Below are 24005 nucleotides of genomic sequence, written 5' to 3'. Positions count from 1 at the left end.
TTCATATATTCTCCATTTGTCCATCGTCTGTCCATCCATGCATCCATCCATCCTTCCATCATCCATGCATCCATCCACCCATACATCCATCCATGTATCTAGGCATCCATCCATCTTTCCATCATCCATGCATCCATCCATCCATCCATCCATCCATGCATCTACTCTTCCATTCCTTTGTTCATCATCCTCCAATCTCTCCAGGCCCCCATCCATTCCACTCAAAAGGAATCCAGACAGTTTTGCCAGACGACGGCCACCTGTGTCCCTTCTGTGTCCATCTCTGAGGCCAGATTCACAGTGAGTGGCCCTTCTGCGGTGGTAGTGTTGGGTTGATGCCCAGGCACAGGGGTGGGAGGTGGGTGACAAAGATGACAGAAGGCTCTGTCCTCTGTGGATCGCCATCGGGGCATCTGCCCTGGAGCTGCCTGACTGACGAGAAATCTTCTCAGGGCGTCTGGGGTCAGCTCAGAAGATGACAGCTCCAGTCACCCCTCCCCTCATGCTCCCTGAACCCTGAGCCCGCCATCGGCACCCAGCCTGGGCCTCCATGGCCGTCAACACTGATCACTAGCCCTGGGACAGGCCCTGAGTTGACAGAGCCCCCCGTGAGCACCTCTCTCTTCCTGGGTCCTGATGGGGGCAGCCCAGGAGGGGCCAAGGAATGGGGGCCTGGGGCTCTAAGTGGGACAGAGAGGCCATGGGATGCTGTCTGGAGGAGGACTTCAGAGGGAGGGGCTGAGGGGTCTTCCCTACTTTTCAGTTCGGGGATCTGATTTGTGTGTCCAGGGTGGTTAGTCTATCCTTTCCTGGCCAGTTGGTTCCCTTGACGTGGTCATCAGTGCTGATGGGACAGCATTTCCCAGGACCACTGAGGACAGCTCCACTGGGCAGGTCACAAAGACAGCGGCCTGGGTCAGCTTTGGCTCCTTGTCCAGCCTGTGTGTAGAGTCTGTAACATCTTCCCGCCCTGCTAGGGGCATGTACACACTGACGGGGTGAGTCTTATGGTCAGCAAAGCCAGCCTGTTGCCCACCGTTGGCTTAGAGCTGTTAGTTCTGAGGGTCGTTGCTCTGGGCCGCACACGGTGGCCCAGGAACAACAGCCCTGCCCTGAGGGCCAGCGAGCTCTGCTCACAGGTCAGCATCTTTAGCCCAACCCCCATTCCCCTGGGGAAGGCCTGCCGTCTGCTCTCTTTCATTATAAGTCAGTCGTTTTCTACTTTGGAAACCCCAGTGGCTTCATTTCACTCATCTCCTAGAGACCCACTCCCCCCATCTCTGCTACCTGATGTCAGAAACACACAAAGTCCCCAGGTGGTTGGCACTTGTGCCCAAGATTGGGAAATGCTTTCTAAGGAAGCCCAATATTTCAAGGTGTGTGAACCACAGTGAGGATAGTTTGTTTGTGGCCCATATCTTGCCTCTGGCTCCCGCTGTCTGGGAATATGTGGTTAAAACCATGGCCCGTTCACCGAGCTGAGGCTCAGGGTCCTGGGCCATGTGAGGGTCTTGGTGGGGCTGGTGAATTTTATGCCCACCACTGTTGTCATTGGCGAACCCATGTTAGCAGGTTGGGGATGATGCCCCACTCCCTAAGGTCAGTCACAACCAGGAGTGGCCTGTCCTGTGTCACCGTGTCCTGGAGGAACCGCTCCAGATTTAGCCTAGTCACTAGTCATCTGAAATCAGTAGGGAGTGAAAATATACACAGTAGAAGCACACAATAGAAAAATGGACACGTATTTTAGAAATTCTTGATTTCCACAAAACCCAGAATGTTTTCTGGGATTACCTGGTTTGGAGAAGCAGGGCCCCTTGGGATACACATGCTGAGACTCCTCCTTAATCCAAGTCTCAGCACTGAGGAATGTGTGCAGAGGCAGCAGGAAAGGATGAGAAGGTAAGGGAGAGAAAAGTCGGGTGATTTAAGGATAGAAGTTGAAGTACAAACATCTGTAGAACTGCGAACCTAGGAACACCAAAGGAAGAGAAAAGGAAAAAGAAATATTTGAAGAAATAATGGAGCTACATTTTCCAAAATTAAAGGAAGACACAATGCAAAGATTTTGTGTCAATTAGCTCTTGCTGCATAAGAAGCAGCCTCAAAATATCGGTGACACACAGCAGTAAGCATTGCTCCTTCCTGACAGGCATGCAGGATAGGGGGATTATTATGTTCAGAGCTGCCCAGAATTAAACCTTTCTAGGTAATATCAACGTGCTGATGGTGTGTGTGTGTGTCTTTGCACATGCTTGTGAAGTTCAAAGGCTTATGAGAGTGTTAGGGGCATAATATTTGGTTCTTTTACAAAATCAACAAGAGTAACCACATATTTCTACAAAATATCTAACCCTTAGAAATACCGCTTCAGTTTGGTGAATTTTGGTGCACCGATCAGCTCTTGGCACAGAAATGCTGCACTGCAACCCCCCTTTGACCTCAACAATGCATCACAGCAAGAGTCCATTATCAAGTCATGGGTCTGAGGCTGACCCAGGGGCGTGGCTGTGTGGCTTCCCTTCAGATCGGCACAGCTGGGCTCACCCTGGAGTGGGGACAGGTCTGTTCCACCTGTTCTGGGGCCCCGACTAGGTGTTTCCAAATAGCTAGACCTTTAATAGTTCCTAGACCAGGTTGCCGGACGCTAGGAGCTCCCACACCACGTGTTCTCAGGCTAGGTGCCCCCAGGGCACCCCTCACCTTGAGTGACCACCCGAGAGTAGGAGGAATCTTCACACCTCGTCCTGACGCTGTCAACTCCGCCTCCACGGCACAGGTGGAAACCAGCCATGTGCCAGGCCTACCGCAGTGGGAGGCTGGGAAATCAGGGTTAAGTGTGCAGATGGGCTAGTCTTAACCAGGGAGGGCTTGAGGACCACAGTGATGCTTCCGTGTGCAACAGCTGGTACCATACCCTTGAGTGGACAGCCCAGGTCCCAGGGCTTCATGTGCCATGAGGGATACTCATCTTTTCCCAAAGTACAAAACCCAGCAGAACTGGACATGTCAGGGTTGCGGACACTGGTGATGAAGCTCTGAGTAAAGGCAGGGATGAGAAGCGCAGCATGCAGAGTGGGGTCACAGGGCGGCTGAGAAGTGCATGTCAGAGACTGATAACATTCCAGCTCTCGGCTTGGGTGATGGATGCACGGGTGTCCACTGCGTCATACAGCTATGCGTGGACCAATGCCAGGAGTGCCACAAACCAAGACAGATTATGTTTAAGCTGACTTTGGGCAACTAGGCTTCATAAGAAAAAAAAAGGCGAGCAAACAAAAACCTCAAATGCACCCTAGAGTCAGACAAAAGTCCAGCAGGTGCTTTGAACTTGGTAGTTCATAGGGAAAGGGCTGAGGGCAGCTGGTGGGGTTACTCCATCAGCACAGCCTTGGAGGACATGGCGGTAGGGGACTCCATGCACTGATGACCCTCGAAGCGGGCTCTGCATCTGCCAGGTTGGGTCTTGGGGTTTGCCCTCCATGACATCCCGGCCTGAGGGGCCCAGTAGGGCCTCGGGTGCCTGCCAGCCTGCACGGGCTCCCCTCCCGAGGGCCCTCCCTCACCCGTGTTTCCCTGGGTTGTGGGAACCACTGAGCATAGGAGAAGGCCTGTCTGCTTTACATTCTCGGCCATGACAGCACTGGGACCAGGTGCCCCAATCCCAGGAGGCACGTGGAGGCCCAAGGAAGAGGCCACTGTGGGCTCTGGAGCTTAATCTGCCCCCAGAGTGGGGTCTCCCCTGGGTCAGACCTTGTGCTATGGTGCCTGAGGCCTCCTGATCCCAGGGGCAGAGGGGCATGTGTGGCTAAATCCCTAGAGGTGACAAATTGTCAGCCCTCAGGCCCGGTTCCTCTTCGATCTGCCATGAGCACAGCAACTGCCCTTCGCTCTAACCCTGTTTTTGTTTACATACCATCATACCTTTGCTAAGGTTATTTTCCTTTTTTCCTAATGATTGAAGTAATGCTTGAAACAATATAAAGAAAAGTCAGAAATGAATGTTTTTTTCATCAAAGCAAAAGCATTTCTCACTCAGTCCACAAATATTGACATGTTCTCTCTGTGTTCAGCCTGGCTCCAGGCTCTGGGGGTGTCATGATGCGTGACAGGAAGGATTCCCTACCCTTAGAAAGCCTGTTTTATTTCTCGTGCGGAAAGACAGGCAATAAAGAGATTCACCAGTATTTAGTGTTTTGCATCTCACGCATCACTTTTTTTAATAAGCATTTTCCAACATTGCTGAGAATTCTTTAGTTTTTAAGTCAACGTCATAGGCTTCTTTTATTCATATCATAGTGCATTTGTATATTTACTAAAGGTGGGAACCTCTTAAACTTCCCTGGTGCTTTTAATATGCAGCAAAATTCAAAAATCATGAATACATTAGAGTTGACCTCAGAACAACACGGACTTGAACTGGGCGGGTCCACTTATAAATGGATTGTTTTCAATAAATACATATATGGACTGTAAATGAATTTCCTCTTTTTCATGATTTTCTTAATAACATTTTCTTTTCTCTGGCTTACTTTACTGCAAGAATACAGTATATGATACATCGAATATGAAAAACATGTGTCAATCACCTGTTTAGATTATTGGTAAGACTTCTGGTCAAACATAGGCTATTAGCACTTAAGTTTCGGGGGAGTCAAATGTTACACGTGGATTTTCGACTGCACTGGGGCTCGGCGCCCCTCACCCCTGCGTTGTTCAAGAGTCAACTCTACTAGTAAGTGACCGGCAATCGGCCGTTTATACTAAATATAAATTCATGTTAAGTTTTTGCATCAATTCTCTCTCTGTCTTTTATTATACAGAAATACTTGCATAATTTTTCAAAGATATTGGAAAAGTGTTGTCCACTACAGCACTGTTTGTAGCAGCTGAAAATGAGAAACAACCAAACCTCCGACAGTTTAAGTACAACGTGGAGGAAGGGGTCCCACCCAGCAAAGGTTCCAGCAGCCAGATGTACGCAGCGGTTTCCCATACATAGCCCAGTGTCAGGAGCCCATCAACCTTAACATCCTGGGACCAATGCCCACCTCTCTGTCCCTCCAGGAACGTCCAAGAGCCCAGGGGTGCCCACGCCCCCTCCCACTAAGGTGCACACCTGAGCCGCAGGGTGGGCTGTGGCCACTGCTCCCCGGAGGACGGGACAGCAGACGGCAGTGCTGGGGCTCCAGAGGAGGGAGTCAGAGGCCAGGCACTTAGGAAGCCAGGGTCACGGCGTGGGTGGGCCCTCTGCCCCGAGGGCAGAAGCAGGAGGGGTGTGCCTGTTGTGTGAGCTGCCAGGACCATGGGACAGTGGCCAGCAGGGGAGAGGTACCCTCACCGAGACAGGGTCACCGGTGTGGGATTACATCACAACGTGGGACCTCCCTGCAGGGCATGGACTCAGAAGGTGACCACACACCAGGGCTCAGGAACGAGGAGGCCCCAGACCAGGGCTTAGATGTAGCTGAAAGTGCTGGGTTTGTGGGAGAACCCCGGGCTGGGGCACCCAACTCCACAGGAGGGGGAGCAGACTAGAAACAGGGCCAGGGCAGGAGACCTCAGGGCAGCCACACCCTTCACAGCCACATCTTAAAGGCCTGAGACACAGAAACCGGAGTGGGAGGAGAGGCTCACAGGGTAGGTGCTGGCCCGCCAGCTCTAAGCGCTCTGCCTGGAGCCACAGAGCCACCCAGGAGGAGAAGAGCAAGATGCTGGGGTGGGTGGCGGACTCCTGAACTGGCTTCTCGTGGGCAGGGCTCCTTGGAAGACAGGGGGAGCCACACCAGGTGACCCTGACAGTTCTGTCTTCATCCAGCTGGGCTGATGTTCTCAGGGTAAGATCTCTGGACCTGTAGTGGCATCCACGGTCACCCCACCCTACCCACAGCTCCAGCCCTGGGAGGACGAGGACGTTCACTTGTGCACCCGGAAGGAGGGACCGTGACCAGACTCTGGGGGTCCTGGTGGATAGCACATTCCTATCCAAGAACCCAGGCAAGGTGTTGAGGGAATCGAGGACCATCAGCACCTCAAGTGGCAACGTGAAGCAGTGTCTGTGGTTCGCTGTGCAGGAATACAATAAGGAGAGCAAGGAGAAATCCTCTTCCAGGTGGTCAAGGTGCTGCAGGTCCCGCTGCGGTAAGGGTGCTTCCTCCCAATTTGCATATTTGTTCCCAGCAGCACAGACTGAAGCCAGGCTGAGAGAGAGGGTGTGTAAACATCACTGGGACCCAGCGGTTCTGGACACTCGCGCCGGACTCCACGCCCGGCGTCTTTTCTCCACGTGCTGCGACCTCTGTCCGAGGGGCCCCAACCTGTGAACTCAGTTAATTCCCAAACTGCAAATCACACGTCTGTGATCCATGTTTGCTAAGGCTGGGAGACAAGTTGAGCGCCATGAATATTTTGTAATAATGCAGCCCCAGGCAACATTCAATCTATCCACATCCCATGGAATGTGGATTGATATCGAATAGATAGGCTCATATAGTGCCTCCTCCCAGATTCCTTCCTTTTGTCAGTCCTACGTTTCTTTAGTGTCAGTGGAGACATTCTGTCCACAGAACCCCTCCTCGCAGGGCCTCAGGTGGCCCAAGGCTGGGAGACCTTGCTCACTTGATTCCCATGTGGGTGATGCTCCACACGGCCCCACCTGCCAAGTCCAAGAAGAAGCCCTCGGCGTTGAAATTCCACTGACTTCCAGCCTCAGTTGCGTGGTTGGGGCATAATTGCACAGGAGGCTTGCAGGGATGAGTTGTAAAGAGAGTCGGCAGGCAGGCTATTGAGAAAGACTTACCCCAGGTGTTGGACTCCACACTGCCTCCGTTGGCAGGAGAGGGGCCAGTCTACACGTGACCCCACCTCCTGGCACAAGTGAGCCATCAACACGGCGTTCCCAGCGCACGAGGCTGATGGCTGCACACTCCATCAGGGGCAATCCTGCCGCCCTTTGAAGTTAAGGCTCCCGGGTCCTGTAACTTCCACATCCCCTTCACAGTTCTCCCCTTTGGTACCCATGCATCATGGGCATGCAGCCCTTCCGTGCCGGCCGCTCTAGGTGGGGCTGAGATGGACACAGGTGATCCCAGCCTTTAGGGAGCAAGGGGATCAATTAGAAGACAAACCACTAAGCCAGACCTGAGAGCTGGGATGCTGTCTGTGGCGTGGTGCTCGGGGCCAGGCGTCAGTGGGCTTCCTTAGACTGCTGGTGAGTCCCCTCCTGCACTGGCCGCACCCTCACCAGTTAAGTGAGGATCCCTGTGTGGGACCTGGGTCCCCTACACAATCATGGTTGCGCACCACCTCCCCAGGGATAGATGAAAGTGCAGCCCGAGGGTAGATGGGCTACAGGGGAAGGCGGCTGGTGGGCAGTGTTTTTGGGGGGGGGTCCCCAGAAGCAGACCCTAGTGCTAGTGTTCCAGTGAAGTGGTTTATTTGAGAGGCCATCCAGGAAGCACCAGGCAGCCTGGAGAGGATTGAGAGGGGGCAGGGAAGGGGCCAGTGCAGGGGAGCCACTGAGCAGGTGACAACCAAGGGCATCTGGGCTCAGGGTCCCTGGGGCCTTGGGGAGAGGGAGCAGCACTGCAGAGCTGGGCCACCTGCAGGAGAGGAGCTGCGTTCCTCATCCACAAACTCTCAGGCTAAGAGCTGCTCCAGGAGCCCTTGGCTTCTGCTGGCAACAGAGAGCCCCGGGAAGTGACAGCGTGGGTCGGTGCCTGGGGCCCCACCCATAATAACATCTGCTGCAGGAGGGGAGTGGGGAGGGTTTAGGGGTGTGGGGGAGGGGAGGAAGGAGCGTGGCCCATTTCAGCAACCCTGGGGAGCCAGCGTGAGCAGCCAGACAGGTGGGCAGTGACCAGGCCAAGCCAGGCCTCGTAGGCTGTGGGCAAGACTTTCAGGCCACCCTAGGAGGTTGAAAAGCCAGAGAAACATTAGGTCATGGCGTTCTTGGGATCCATGCGATCAGATACGGGCTTTGGATCTGTCACTCTGGTTAACCCACCTCCAGAAAGGGATGTGAGTTCTCAGGTTCCCGTTTCCCTGGAATCAGCACACAGCCATCCTCTTCCTTCCTGTGGCCGGATGAGCAGAGAGTCCGGGACCTCTGGGAGGTAGGAGGAGTGGGGACGGCTGTTAGGGGTGCGCGTTCTAGTGCCCGACGCCCCCGTCTCAGCCCTGGGTCAGCCGCCAGCTGGCTAACCAGCTTCTCCCACTACAGTCCGGTCACCCTTGTTAGTTCTTTGGAAAGAAACTAAGAGGTCATACGACCTCGTTAAAGGCTGGAGTGGGCAGTGAGGGAAGGCCTGGCGGAAAAGCGTGAGTCCAGGTGAACCTGGACCCGAGCTGCAGACACACCTTTCATCTCCTGCTGTCATCTTTTTTTTTTTTTTTTTTTTTTTTGCAGTACACGGGCCTCTCAGTGTTGTGGCCTCTCCCGTTGCGGAGCACAGGCTCCAGACGTGCAGGCTCAGCGGCCATGGCTCACGGGCCCAGTCGCTCCGCGGCATGTGGGATCTTCCCGGACCGGGACACGAACCCGTGTCCCCTGCATCGGCAGGCGGACTCTCAACCACTGCGCCACCAGGGAAGCCCTGTCATCTTTTATTGACCTCACTGTTCATCAGAATCACCTGGAGGTTTGTTCAAACACAGACTGCGGGGCCCACCCCTGGAGTTTCCGATTCAGTAGGTCGAGGTCCTGCATTTCCATCAAGTTCCCTGGTGATGCTGATGCTGCCGGTCCAGGGGCCCCACCTGCGAAGCCTGGAACACCCCTGCGGAAGGACGGCCCTTATTCCTTCTGTGATGCCAAGAGCCGGTAGGAGAAGGATTTGCTGGATGGCGGGCTTGGCCATCTCTAAATCCTGCTGTAATCTTTTAAAACCAGATGGGAGCAGATATACACGGACATGTGAGCAGCCTTTACCTCACTCAACTGTTAGCAAATTCTGTCAATCACAGCTGTTCTGCTTCCTAAACACTTAGAGAACAGGAAGACAAACCCCGGCCACATGGGCCCCTGGGGTGGTGGGAGGGGCCTTGGGTGGGGAAGTCCCAAAGGGCAGGGGATTTCAGATGACAGAATCTGAGGGGGTTATGTGTGGGAAGGGACTCAGGGAGGGGGTCCTATGTGGTCGAGGGGCCTGTTCCCATGGGGCACACGTGAACTGGTAATATCCCGGGCCCAGGGGAGCCCAGGTTCTGGAAGTAGAAGGTCTTGCCTTCAAGAAGGCCCCAGGCTGGATGGAGCCTTCCCTAGGGCGTCGAGCTCCGGGTGGTGGTATCAGTGTGTGGTGGGCATTATAGGCCATCCCCTAAAGATATGTTTGGAGAGGGGGACGGGGAGGAGGAGATAGGGAGAGAGAGTGAGAGCGAGAGCAATTTGTTAAGGGTTAGCTGAAACTTAAAAAGTAGAAAAAGCTTTTTGAACAAAACTGCATGATTGCTAATGAGTAGGCCGCAGGCCGTCTGGAACGCTTTATTGACGCTGAAATAGCCCGCACCGACGGCAGAAAGCTTCCAGCATGGTTAAGGAAAACTTCAAACTGGGAAAGGTAGGCGACAAGCCAACTATCCGCGATGGTCTTGGCTGCTCTGAGCCCCAGGCAGAACTTGGGGTCCACAGACCCTCCCCTTGAGGTCGGCACCAGTCCCAGTGTTTCGCCCCAGAAGTGGTCAGCCCTGTGGCCTTCAGAGCAGAGGGTGCAGGGCAGCAGGATGTGGAGGACCCCTTGTCCTAGGGACAGGATGCTGTCAAGGTCACTCTTATTGCAAGGATTCCATCCCTCCAGGCTCCTGGTGCAGGAAAACTCGCTAACACACATTCACTGGGAGTCTGCCCTCTTGGACCCTGATGCACCACCCAGCTGTTGCCAGCCCCACAGTCGTTCATCCTTGTGAAGGCACAAAAGGGAGTCCGTTCACTCAGCCGCTCATCAAAGCTTACTTGGCACTTGGCGCTATTCTGGGTGCTGGAGATCAAGCAGTGACCAGGCCAAGTGGTGTCCCCACCCTCCCAGGCTCAGCCATGGTTTCCACAAATGTCAGAGAAGAGCCCCAGGCTCTCAGCAGGGGGCTGACATAGCCTGGGGGCTTTTGGTCTCAAGCCTGTATTTCTGACTCAGGGTGGGAGTGCCCGGGGCTCATCCAAGGGCTTCCTCTGAGGTTGGTGAAGGCCCCGGACTCCCTGAAGGTGGGCTCCTTCCTTCACCCCCGTGGTCCTTCACGTGAGCCACGTCAGAATCACCTGGCGGCCTTGACACACCTGGATGGCGCGGTTTCCCCCTGAAGAGTCTGATTCAGTAGGTCTGGAGAGGAATCCAAGAACTGGCAATCCTCACGAGCTCCCCAGGCTGGGGTCCGGGGCTGCTGCTCTGGCCTTGGGACCATGCTCAGAACCGCTGCTTCAGGCAGCCACTGCACGGGCACCACAAGGGCCCATTGACAGGAGCCTAAAACAGCCTCTGTGAGCTCACCATGAACAATTTCCATCATTTCCAGCACAATACAGGCCCTTCAAGGACAAACAGTCAAGCAGGGAGCGTGTCTGATGCCATCTTATCTTTTATGTTAGTTTTATTTATCTTTTCCTGGTAGTACAAGTATGGTTGGTTGAAGTTTATATTTTCTACTGGGAGCATTGTGGATAAGGGAAAGTTGTCGCTTTTTACCTGTTTGTAGAAAATATTAAAGAGAATTAAGGAAACTTGTCTTCAGGAAGCTCTTTTATTCTCTGTAAGGTTTCCATGGCCCATCTTGGTTTTAAAGCACACGTTTTAAAGCCCACATTTATCGATAATGAAAACTTTGTTCCTTTCTTTCCAAGTGTTTGGAATAATGCTGAAGAGGAGTAATGCTTGGCATTCTCTCTCTTATTCCTGGGGGATTTAATGGGATTCTCTTCAGTATTTATACCTTATTACTAAATATTGTATCAAGTGTTGATTTCTGAAGCTCCTCCAACTCTCTCTTTACCAAGAGTTAGTTTTTTTTGTGTGCGTGTGTGGTTTGCTTTTTGTTTTTTGTTTTTGCGGTACACAGGCCTCTCTCACTGTTGTGGCCTCTCCTGTTGCGGGGCATAGGCTCCGGACGCGCAGGCTCAGCGGCCATGGCTCACGGGCCCAGCCGCTCCGCGGCATGTGGGATCTTGCCAGACCGGGGCACGACCCGTGTCCCCTGCATCGGCAGGCGGACTCTCAACCACTGCGCCATCAGGGAAGCCCCAAGAGTTAGTTTTTAAATTAAGAATGTTTTCTTCTATCAATTATTCTTTCAGTATCTACCAAGTGTATTGAATAATTTTTTCTTTTTGACCCATTACTATAATAAATTCAAATAATATTGAGTCATCCTTACGTGTCTGGAATATGGAGCACGTGTCTTTTTGGTTTTCTATAAATATAACTTTCTTTGAATGGCGTGGTTAGTTCTCATCCACGCTGACTGAAGGTGGTGACAGATACACAGGTCACCAGTGTGCAGGCTTGTTTGGTGACTGCCTCTTCAGCAAGGTTTCTGGACGATTTCTGCACAAGGACACGGCAGGGGACTATCCTTATTCCTCTGACCCGATTAGCTTTGTTGAACCTGTGCTGTGGACATGCACACCTGGCATCCCTGTCTCTTTTATGGCAAATTTCTGGGTCTCTCTGAGTGCAGGGTGCGATTCCTGAAGGCCAATTGTGGACGTGCTTGTGCATGTGTGTGTGGGGGTGTTCTCCAGTCATCACCTCGTTGATGGCAGGACAGCCCCTTCTTCTTGTCACCTCCCTTTGTGGAGACACTCCGTGGGGCCCAGGCTGGAAGGGAGCAGTGGCATGGGTGGTGTCCACACTTGTCTCTTAGAATACAGAGGGATCGATGTGCCACTTTTCATTTAGGAATTTTGCTTTTATATATTAAACAGTCAAACTTCCCTAGAGAATGGCTTGGAGCGTGTGGTGCACACACGGACACACGGGCACACACACGTTCCATGGCCTCACCCCAAACCTACTGTCCGGGGTACTGACATCCACATACTTCATGTCACAGGAATGCTGAAAAGCACTGCATTAGGGACAGTAACTGTTTACTATGCAGCTGCTTTTAATTTGCTGGTATTTTTTTAAGGCTATTTACTAGGTAAGTTTGGGTTATAATTTATTTCTCAGCTATATTTTGGTTTCAGGATTTCTGTAGTCTGGTGTAATGAGAATGGGGGCTTTCCATTTTTTCCTGTGATCTAGATCAGTTTAAAGACCAAAAGAGCTTTGGGTTCTCAAGGCTTGATGTAATTTGCCTATAAAAATATTTTGACTTGGTATTTTGTTGGTTTGTGGGCAATGAGGCCCCCATAATACTCCTTTGCATGTGTGCAGAACTCAGTGGAGACCTAACGCCATTCTCTCTGACACCGTTTGCCTCTTAGCTCCTGAAATGCCCCAGTGTTTCCAGCCAATTACTGAAGATGCCCTTTGCTGTTTTTGCAGGATTGCTACCGACCTGTTAATCTGTCTCTCCGTCTCTCCCCTCACTCATCCGCCTATCACCCACACATAGAATATTTCATTTGTCATTTCAATGGCTTTTTAAATTTTTATTTATTTATTTTTGGCTGCGTTGGATCTCCATTGCTGTGCACGGGCTTTCTCTAGTTGCAGCGAGCAGGGGTTACTCTTCCGTTGCGGTGAGGAGGCTTCTCATTGCGTGGCTTTTCTTGTTGTGGAGCTCAGGCTCTGGGCGCATGGGCTTCAGTAGCTGTGGCACGCAGGTTCAGTAGTTGTGGTGCACGGGCTTAGTTGCTCCGTGGCATGTGGGATCTTCCCGGACCAGGGCTCGAACCTGTGTCACCTGCCTTGGCAGGTGGATTCTTAACCACTGCACCACCAGAGAAGCCCTCAATGACATTTTGAAAGGGAGAGAAGGGGTCTTTGGAATAAAAGATATGTTAGGTCCTAGAACTCTCTAAATTGCTCTTATCCTGACATTGTTGTTAGAACAAAAGGCATTGTTTGATTATTAAAATGACCTACGTTAGTTTATACATGGCATAGAATTGCATACAATCTACATTGTAGAAAATATTAAAGAGAATTCAAAATAAACTCAAGGTTACATCTGATCTCCCACCAAAATATGATGATTATTAATATTTGCTGTCTATCCATGGGAGGGACGGGGACAGACACCCCTCCAGGTACCTGCTGGTGGCTACGAAGGTCTGCAGCCTCCAGCCGGCTGGTTCTTGGGGGCATTCCTTGATGGGTGACGACCCGTCTTCCCACATATTCCTAAGCTGACACCTGGCAACAGAGCCATTTTTTTTCTCTTCCTCTTGGCACACTGCTGACTTTGCTGTGGTGGTGGTCTTTTTCAGAGCCAAATGTGCACCTTTCTGGTGGGCACACTCCCGTGGCACAGCGATTTCACCGTGATGAAGAAGAAGTGTGTGGATGCCTAGGGGCTCTGGAGCTCCTACCACCATCCCTTCCTTTGTCTGTGAAACAGCAATGAATGGCCTGTGAGCCGTTACCAGCACGCTTTCCTCATACATGTCCCCCTGCTTGCTGTTCTGCTTTCTAGATTCATGTTAGGTGGTAACGAAAGATGGGCGAGACCAAGTCCTCCTTCCTGGCCTCACGGGAGGCCACTTGCCTTTAGCAGGCATCATGGCCCGCCCCCAGGAATAAGGAACATTTGTCACTGAGCACAGAGGGTGGGGTGTGGTCTGATTCCATTTCCCACCACACCCCTGGGAAGGAATCTCCTTTTGATCTGGTAATCCCCCCCCACCCCGTGCCCTGCCCCACAGAGGGCTGAACGCAGTGGGTACTCACAGGTTCCTTCTGGAAGCCTCCTTTGGCCTGAGGCCCCTTTCTCCCTGGGTCCCAAGTGGATGGGTCACCGGTGGGAGAATGAGGGGGATGCAGCTGGGAGACCCCCTGGCAGAAGCAGCAGTCTTCCCCTTGGGGGCTCTGTGAATTGGGAGAATTTGTGTTTCTTTTTATGTAAATGTCAACAGTGGTCACAGATCTAGAGGGGTGAGGACAATAAGGCCTTCAAAGGAAGCTTCAGTGTTCACAAGTGTCTGTGGGTGCACGTGTGTGCAGGTGTGTGCAGGTGTGTACTAGTGTGTGTATGCAGGTGTGTGTATGGAGAGAGACTGAGGAGAGATGGGGGTATGTGGAGAAGGAAGTACACAAGCAGAGATGATAACAGGAGATGAAACTTCCTCAAAGAAAGCAATCATTAAAAATAGGTGTGTCTGGGGCTTCCCTAGTGGCGCAGTGGTTGAGAGTCCGCCTGCCGATGCAGGGGACGCGGGTTCGTGCCCTGGTCCGGGAAGATCCCACATGCCGCGGAGCGGCTGGGCCCGTGAGCCATGGCCGCTGGGCCTGCGCGTCCGGAGCCTGTGCTCCGCAACGGGAGAGGCCACAACAGTGAGAGGCCCGCGTACCGCAAAAAAAAAAGAAAAGGTGTGTCTGAGGGGGAATTCTTTAATGGATAGAGTTTTAATTTCACAGGATGAAAAGCTTGTGGAGATCAGTTGCACAGCACTGTGAATATACTCAACACTACTGAACTATACACTTAAATGGTTTGGATGGGAGATGTTATATGTATTTACCACAATTAGATTTTTAAAAACTAAATAGGCTGTTTTAAACGTGGTGTTGGGTACAATTTGGGAGACCAACTGTGTTTCCAGCGTTCAGGGCTTCACCTCAGGGCCTGGTGGGTGGCAGGGATTCAGCATTCCTGCCCCAGGCAGAATGAGGCCTCGAGACTCAAAGGCCACTTCTTTTGTCTCAGGTTCCTCTAAATTAAGGTCTCAGGGTTGGAGACACCATGCCACCTGGGGTGACAGGGGACAAGTGGCATTCACCTTGCAGAGCCCTTGCCTCTCCTCTGATTGTCTCTTCCCTCCTGTCAGCCCCCCAAGTCTCTCTTCCCAGCCCACCCATGTGTGCCTCGCTCTCCTCCGACACAACTCCTGCTCTGCCCCCAACCCCAGGAGCCTCTGCCTGGTAAGGGCCCAGGATTTGGATCTGAAACAGGCTTAACATCACTTGGACCTAATACACTTATCCTGATTAAAAACTACTCTTCCCCTCAGGCCAGGAGGGCTCCATCCAAAAGTGCCCCCCAGATACCCTGGTGGGATGCTCCCTGCAGAGCAGCAGACCCACTACCCAGCCCCAGTGCTCAGGTCAGACCACAGCTGCGCATCCCCCCCTGCTCACGAGGCACAGGTAGGCGCCTTAGGAAAGACAGCCTATTGGGACCAACCTCTTGGGATGGTCCTTCCTTCTGGACAGTTGGGTGGGAACCGCAGGAATCCGGTGTCTGCAGCAAGCGGGCAGGGCACAGTGCGGGGCTAGCCGGACGCGCTGGGGGCGGGGTGACTGCCACCCCGCTGGTACAGGTGTTCCTCCCACGTGGACAGAGATACCCCGTACAGGCCTATTTCTAAGTTTGTGTTAACTTATATCAAAATTTAGTCTAACTTCACCTCTTTTTAACCTGTCTCTCCAAGTCTCTTCTTTTCATTTTCTTTTTCTTCACATGAAATAAAATGCTAAGCAGCCCTCGCTTTCCCTTGCTGGGTTTCATGTCCTTTCTGCTGAGATGTTACTGGTGTCTCTCTCTCTCTCTCTCTCTCTCACACACACACACACACACACACACACACACTCACTTCCCCGGTGGGAGGTCAGGCCTACAGCCTCTACTCCATTCTGCTGAAGCCCCCCTGCACCCTGGACCCAACACTGTCCACCTCAGTCTGGGACGCAGGAGCAAAGGGGCCCTGGAAGGCCACAGAGATCAAGGAAATGCCGCCCAACAAGACTGGTCACGTGGCCTCGGAGGCTGCCCAACCTCAGGACTGGTCTGGGGGTCCCGCCCTCTGCTCTGCCCCTATCCTTGCGGGGACACAAGGCCTTTCCAGCTGGTGACCGGTCATGGCCATCCTCTGTAAGAACAAGGAATCCATTTAGCCCAATCCTGGACCGGGCTGTGGAGACCCCGCAGGCCAGTGGGAAACAAGGCCAGAGCTGCCAGGACCAGGGGTGGGTGCTCCGGGGATCACCTGGGTAGCAGCAGCAGGGAGCTCAGGGCCTCCAACCTGGGAAAGGGCCAGGTGGGCTGTGGAGGGAGTGCAGCCTGGTCCTGGTCTCAGAGTTGTAAGCACTGTCCCAGCTCCGCCATGTCCACTGGGTGCTGCACCACTGACCACACCCCAGGTCTGCTAGCCTTGGCCCAGGCCAGTGTGGGGACCGCCTGGCTCCCAGGCCCTGCTGGACTGAGAGCCCATGGGGAGGGGCACAGACTCATCACCCACGTGCGCCTAGTGGGTGGTGTTCCCCTTTCTATGTGGTAGGTACATGTAGACACAGTAGGTGCATTTCTAGGGTCTCCAGAGGAGTCAGGGACAAAGGGTCAAGACACGGGCACTGAAAGTGTGCGGAGCAGCCACCAGTGTCCACCCTGCGCAGGGGATGGTGAGGTGGCCACGTTGGAGCTCTAGGATGGACCCAGGCTAGCAAAGTAGCTGTTCCCCTCTGACCCTGGGAATGAAATAACAAGGCTGATCTGTTTCCAAGGCACACGGGATAAAGATTTGGGTCCTCTCCCGAGACCAACGGGCTCAGCCAGGGGAGAGAAGAGTATGCAGAAATGGGGCTGCAGCCGGAGCAGAGGCCCAGGGGGTGAGACGGGCCTTCTACGGTCTGGGGGTCCCTTGCCCGCAGGCTGCTTTCCTTGGTGAAGGGCACTCCTGCCAGCTCTCCTCACGTCCACCGTGGAGGGCTCCCCGATTCATTGGCAGGTCCTGGACGGAGGCAAGCTTCTGCACCGGCCTGGCCATAAACCCCTCCTGTCTGACCTCCTGGCGTCTCCAGTCTCAGCCAGGACCACCCCGCAAGTGTTGTCCCAAAGCCAAACTGAGCAGGGCATTTCCCTCCTCCCGTAGTCAACGGCCCGTCAAGTGCACTTGAGCATACCTGGCACAGAAGCCCGTCTCTGCCCCAATCACCAGGCTACTGCTGGGCCTGCAGGGCCAGGTCAAAGCACTGCCGTGGATGTCACCTAGGGCCAGCCAGAGGCTCTTCAGCTCCCCCTGCCGCCCTGGGGAACCACCCTCTCCTGCAGACTGGTGTGGATCATCTGGAAGGAGAGGCAACTTGCGGGGCCTGGATGGCCCCTCTACAGGCTGGTGACCATGCCGGTGGGGACCGGACAGTGCCTTTGTGCGCCCACTGTGCCCCGAGCATTTTATGCCCACCTGCTCTGCCCACCCATGGCCCACCCTGGGCCCCCTGCCCATCGGTGGGGACTCCACATGGGCACTCACGCACCATGTCCCCACCCTCGGTGGGGCTGCCCCCCGTGACGGGCAGCCTCCTGACTTCTGGCTGTATGTGTGGGCCCAGGCTGGGCCGTGGAAGGATGGGAGCACAGGAAGCCACGGGGAACACAGGACAGAGGGGCCCAGGACAACAGTGCACTTGCAGAGGAGCTCGGGGCCCGGCTTGGCAGGCGGCAGGCCCTCTCCCCACAGCATTTTACAGTCCCTGCGGGCAGATCCTGGCTACCTGGGTACCAGTCCCAGCTAACAGCCTCCCTTCTTGGGCATGAGCGTGTCTGAGCACGAGGAAACGAGTGCCTAGTCCTGGCTGAGTCACGGAGCCCCCCGGCCAGAGGAGTGAGGCCAGGAGCAGGGTCGGCTGTGGGACAACCTCCCGGACACAAGCATGTCTGAGCTGTAGGCTGCTGGCACCTCGAGGGCAGGGGTACAGCCACAGGCCAGCACAGAAGATGGAGTTCTTGTCCCAACACTGCCACCTTCTAGTTCAAAGCCCTCACGGTGTAACTGGGCCCTCAGTCTTCTAGCCTTCATCTTGGAGGACAGAATGCCTGCTGGCTCGGTAGGACCAGGCGATGTGCTGGGTCAGCTGCATGTACGCCCGTTACAGCGGGGGAGGCTGACGGTTCTGCTATCCATGTGCCGACACATTTGCAGGTTTCTGCTGGGGTCAGGCTGGCTAGCGGCCTTAGGGACAGTTGGCAGCAGAGACCTGAGCCCTGGCCTCTGTTGCCTCCTCCCACTTTTCACTGTCAGCCTTGTCCCACCAAAGAGTTAAAAGGCATTAGTTCTACAGTCACTTTTGTTCTTCGGCTGACACAGAGTTTAATTGTTGCAACTTCAAAGTAGGCCAGGGCCAAAACAGAGACTGCAAGGCTCTTGCCCAAAGAGCAGAGGGTCCTTGGAATAGAGGATGGGGAGGTCTTGGGTCTGCGAGTCCCCAGCTCTTATCTGGACATTAGGCGTGCCGGCAGCGTTTACCCATCCCCCCGTGAGGACAGGAACGTGAACCTGGGGGCCTTTCTCAGGAAAAGAATTGCCAACGGCAATGAGCTGGTCTCCGGCTCTACATGGGCTCCCACCACGGACACTGCAGGGACAGGCCCCCGAGCTGTCGGACTTGATGGGCTCAACCCGAGGTGTGCACATGCCCAGTGCCCAGCTTGCTCTGCTTCCAGAACCCTGACTGCGCCTCCTGGCCGGGAACCTCAAGGCCTCAAGGCCAGCCCCCTGCGCACACGCAGAGAAGCCCCTTCTGCCATCACTCTCTCACCCTCACCTTGCCCGTGGAGAAAGCAAGAATGTGGGACTGTGACCATTGCCAAGATGGAACTGGCTGTGTGGTGGACCTAGCTTCACCTTGCTCAGTGTCACAGCAAACTTCACCCATGAGAGAGGCCCAGAGCCAGGCCACAGATCAGGGGATTGCTCCAAAGTGCTGGGGACTGGACCGTGGCCTTCCTCTTGACGAAAGGGGATTTGTGATGAAATGAGGGTGATTTCTGCAGGATCTTTCCCAATTCAGCCACCCCGGAGCAAGACCTAAGGGCATTGCTATAAGAAGAACTGCCGAATGAGATGAACCAGGCAGGAATTATGTCACACAGCCGGGCTGAGTGCGGGTGAGGACGGGCATAGGACTGGAGCCAGGTGTCTGGCCCTCGCCGGTGCCTCTTGTGAGTCCAGATGGGCTGGGCGCCATCCTAGCTTCTGCTGTCATTGCTCAGCGCCTGCCTTGGCAAGCAGCCAGCTAATGTGGATGTGGAGAAAAGTGATGGGGCCTCTTCCCTTCCAGGCTCTTTGCTTTCGAGGGTGTTGGCCTGAACGTAACAGGGCTCCCTCATGGCGGAGTTTGGGCCTCAGCTGCACAGCCTTTCATGGCGGCCTCTCCCAGGGAGAGATCTCGGCCTCCCCGCCTCCGGCAGACCCTCAGTCCTGCAGGTGCGGAATGACTTTAGGTGGACAGTGGAGAGCTTTGGGGGTGTGGTTCAGAGTGGAGGGACGGAGGTCTGCAGAAAGGGGAAATAAATCACCAAACAACTTATTTCAGTAACGCTATCTGGCCCTACAGCCCGAATGGCTCCAGAACTGCTGCCAAGGAGGGCTCACCTGTATCGATCCGGGTAGAAGAGGAGTCCACGGCTTGTCTTGATCTGCTTCCCACGGTTTATACAAGAATGACAAAGACGCAACGGTCCACGTGAAGAAGTGGAGAAGGTGCTGATGGCCAGAACTGTGGAGTGACAGGGGCCAAGGCCCTCGGCTGACCCCTCAGCCCCCCCAAGCTTCTGACTGGGACCCGTGTCAGTGTGATCCCCCTCCCTCCCCAAGCACAGCCTCTGATACAGGTTGTGAAGCTCCCTCCACACCAAGTACCCACGGGGAGTCCCTCCCCTCCACCTAAACCCTGCCTAGGATGTCAAAACTGATCTGTGCTGACAAAGTTGGTGAAGATGCCATTTTGTAAACAGTTGTGTTTTTCCTCTGTCCACCCCAAGCCTGCTCTCTCCAGCTGAAGGTCCAGGATAGGGGCAGTCTGTAAAAACAGAAAAATTTAGGTAATAACTACTCTACTCCAGCCAAGAAAAAACTGTGTCCCCATGCCCTTTTGTGCGTGTAGGCAAATATTTCTGTGGGACAAACTCCTGCATGTGGATGTGTTGAGGACTATGTAACTTTTAAATGTTTAACAGAGATTGCTAAATCACCCTGAGCAAAGACATTGGATTCTTACTCCACCAATGCTGATGGAGGCACCTCATCAACCAGACACTGTCATTGTTTTTTAACTTTTTTCCAAAGTGTAGGAGAATGGTGACACTTCATGGTTGGGTTCATTTGAATTTCTGTTGTTAAGGAAGCTAAGCATATTTTCACACATGTATTAAAGACATTTATATTTCTTTTTCTGTGACTTCTGTGTTGATTACTTTTCTCCAAGTTTCCTATTGGATTTTTGTCTTTTTAAAAATTACTTGCAAGAGCTCTTTGATATTATGGAAATTAAAATGTTCTGCATCACATTTGTCAAAGTCTAACCACTTGTCTCCCTTCATACCCACTAGGCTGGCAATCATCACAAACAGAGAGTGTGGGACTTCCCTGGTGGTCCAGTGGTAAAGAACTTGCCTTCCAAGGCAGGGGACGTGGGTTCAATCCCTGGTCAGGGAACTAAGATCCCACATGCCACAGGACAACTAAGTCCACGCACCACAACTACTGAGCCCGAGCGCCTCAACTAGAGAGCCCACCTGCTGCAAACTACAGAGTCCACGTGCTCTGGACCCAGCGTGCTGCAAATGGAGAGAAAACCTGCACGCCACAACTAGAAAGAAGTCCATGTGCTGCAATGAAGATGCCACCCATCCGTCGCAGCAAAAGATCCCACATGCTGCAACTAAGACCAACACAGCCAAAATGTAAATAAATAAATAAATAAATAAATAAATAAATAAATAGAGAGATAGTAACCAGCGCTGGCAAGGATGTAGAGGAATGGAACCCTCATACACCGCTGATGGGAAGGTAAAACGGTGCAGCCCCTTTCGGAAACCATCTAGCAGTTCCTCAAAAAGTTAAATACAGAGTTCAGGTAACCCAGTAATTCCACTCTGACCTGTATACCAAGAGAAATAAAAGCATATGTCCACACAAAAGCCCAAATATGAAAGTTTGTAGCAGTGTTAGTCATAATAGCCAAAAAGTAGTCAAAACCCCCATGTCCACTAATTGGTGAATGGATAGATGAAACACAGGACACACATGCATGAAGGAAAGTTATTCAGTGATAAAAAGAAATGAAGTAGCAATTCATGCTGTAACGTGGATGAACCTTGAAAACATACTAAGAGAAAGCCCTACACCACAAGACATATACAGTATGATTCCATTTATAGGAAATGTCCAGAATAGGTAAATCTATAGAGAAAGCAGATTCGAGGTTGCCTAGGATTGGAAGGAGGCAGGGACATTGGGAGGGTATTGGTTCAGCCTTGCTGGGAAAGCTGATTGTGGTTTTGGATGTAAAACTGTGAAGATACTAAAAGCCATTGAATCGCACATTTAAATGGTTGAATTGTATGGTATGAGAATTATATTTCAGTAAAGTTGTTTAAAAACCACCCTGCCCCTGCAGTGCGCCCCGTGCGTCCCACCTGCCCTCTGGCCGCACCCCTTAAGGCAGCCGGGGTAAGAAGCACCAGCCAGCCCCTCCTGGAACCCCAGTTCCAACCGTCAGGGACAGAATGAGATGCTTCATTAGGGGCAATAGCTTCTGGAACAGTCAGTATCTGCCATTGCCGATGACCCCAAAGCAGCTGGGGTGAGCCGGCTGCGGGGGATGGAGGGGAGTGGGGCCGTGCCGAGAGGGCCCAGGGGCTGCCTCCCCTCCGTACTCCGTCAGTCAGTGGAGCCCTGAGGACCAGCCCAGGACTCAGCCCCGTGGGTCCACAGCCATCCCAGCGTCAGCACCCTGCCCCGCCCTTGAAGTTTTCCTGGACCAGCTGGGTGGGCCCCAGCCTACTCCCAGGGAGAGATATGGGCTGTCTCTACTTGTGTTGAGAGAGGCCTCAGCCCAGGCCACAGTTTTTAAACGATTCATGGGGCCAAGAGGGGAAATGGACTCGCTTCTGGACATATTATTGCTCATATCTTTGGCTTCCTTTGAGCCGAGACGAGTGAGGAAATTGTCTTTTTCTTTCGGATTTTAAAAGCAGCCGCATAGCACAGGGAGATCAGCTCGGTGCTTTGTGACCACTTAGAGGGGTGGGATAGGGAGGGTGGGAGGGAGGGAGACGCAAGAGGGAAGAGATGTGGGGACACATGTATATGTATAACTGATTCACTTTGTTATAAAGCAGAAATAACACACCATTGTAAAGCAGTTATATTCCAATAAAGATGTTAACAAAATTAAAATTTTTAAAAAAAGAGCTTTTCCCATAAAAGGGAACTTAACCCTTTGCCAAATATCTTCCAAATAACATATTCTTTTCCCATTTACCTGTCGACTTTGGGGAGCGAGAGCATGTGTGAGCGTGTGCTGTACAAAATGTGTGGTCAGATTGATGCTTCTTCTCCATCTGGCTTCTGTGTTTTCTACAAGCTCAGAAATGGCTCCTGATTTCCAGCCCAGGACTCTGTCTCACACATTTGACCCTCCAGCCGGTGACTCTCAGGTCTCATAGGCCCTGTCTGGATTTTACTTATGGATCTCAGGTAGGAGCCTCCTTGGGCTGATGTGTATTTTTAATATCCTGGAAAGAAAAGTAGTGATTTCCCAACTTCTGAGTTCTTGGGAGCCCCTCTCTGTGGCCGAGCCAGGCCCCAAAAGCAGAGTGGGATGGAGTCCCGACCGTCCGGGCAGCCTGCCCGGGACAAGGCTGGAGATGGGGAGGAATGGCTGGCGGGCCAAGGGGGATCTGCCCTCTGTTCATCCCACAGAGGCTCATCACACCTGAGTCTGCTGCCAGCCTTCTGCTTCGTGCCCTCGGCACCACCCCTGGCCTCCCGACCTGAGGGCCTCTGGCCCCAGGTCCCCTGAGCCTGGCTGTTTGGTGTCTCTAAGACACCAAAGAGGGGCCACATGACAAGACACTGATGGAAACAGCCTTGGAGGTGACTTCACTTCCAGCTGCCCATCGAAAGCACAGAAATTTAGAAAGTCAGGAGCCAAGGGACAGGAGCTGGGACTCAGCACTTGGGGCAGATGCTGGGGGCTCCTGGTGAGCCTGTGGACTTCTGAGGGCAGAGGGTCCCCTGACAGAGGGGCTGGTCACCTGGGCAGCATCAGTGGGGCAGGGCTTACATCACAAAGGGGCCAGAGGTGACCACTGGCAGGGTGGGCAGCTGAGGGCAGACGAACCCTGACGCCAACAGACACCCTGAGCAGGCGCATGGCTGTGAACTGAGCGTGCCAGAGACAAGCGGGCCACAGGCAGGAGCCACTGAGCTCGGGTCCTGAGGAAGGAGAGAGACCGCCTGCGGCCGGCGGCCAGCTCAGGGCTCGGCCGCAGCATCGTGGAAAGGAGCTTGGTGCTCAGGTGGGTCCCAGGTTTAGCCGTGCTGGATGGAAGACGGCCCAGGGCAACCGTCCCGTGTGTCTGGGCAACTGCTCCAGAGGCCACGGAGCGGGTCTGAACCGCTCCAATCCCACGCGTGTCACAATGCTGCCATCGCGCGGAGGCCGGGCAGGAGCGGGTAGGTTACCACGGGCCAGGCCGGCAGGCGGAGGGGACCCGGTGTCCTCACGCATCAGCCTCTCCACAGGCCCGTCTCTGGGAGGCACACGGGAAGGTCGCCTCCCGCGGCCTGGGTTTGGTTGGTGATTCCTGGCAGAGGGCATGTGGGTCAGAGCGGTGTCCTGGGTGGGCAACCGAGCTAAGACCCCAGGAGTGTTCAGTGCTGGGTGTCTGTATCTAGAGTCTGGCGGACACCAGGCCTCTCTTGGTTTGGCCATCACGTCCTCTGTGTGGACACTCTGTCCCCACTTCTCTGCAGCGAACACAACCCACGGACCCTGCTTTGTCTCGAGGGCCTTGCTCCTTGTCTGCATCTGACACATTAACCGCTGCTTCCGCCTCGTGAGCCAAATCCTGGTGACCTTCTGTGGCAGAAGGGATTCCTCCAAAGCAAATGCACTTTACAAGCCATGATC

General features: G+C 53.5%; 1 protein-coding gene across 1 annotated transcript; it reads left to right on the top strand.

Annotated features, from left to right (window-relative positions):
* The first annotated feature begins 981 nt into the window (after nucleotides 1–981).
* Nucleotides 982–13444, top strand: LOC114894289 (cystatin-8-like). Its single transcript, XM_029220823.1, is given in 5 exon segments — nucleotides 982–998; nucleotides 5936–6099; nucleotides 6102–6141; nucleotides 9500–9557; nucleotides 13361–13444. Coding segments are annotated over 5 exon segments (363 nt in total).
* The last annotated feature ends 10561 nt before the right edge of the window (nucleotides 13445–24005 follow it).

Source organism: Monodon monoceros, unplaced genomic scaffold, assembly GCF_005190385.1.
Source record: "Monodon monoceros isolate NGI ecotype Baffin Bay Population unplaced genomic scaffold, NGI_Narwhal_1 Super_Scaffold_13, whole genome shotgun sequence".
NCBI classification, from domain to species: Eukaryota; Metazoa; Chordata; class Mammalia; order Artiodactyla; family Monodontidae; genus Monodon; species Monodon monoceros.
This window is presented reverse-complemented; position numbering and strand designations above follow the sequence as displayed.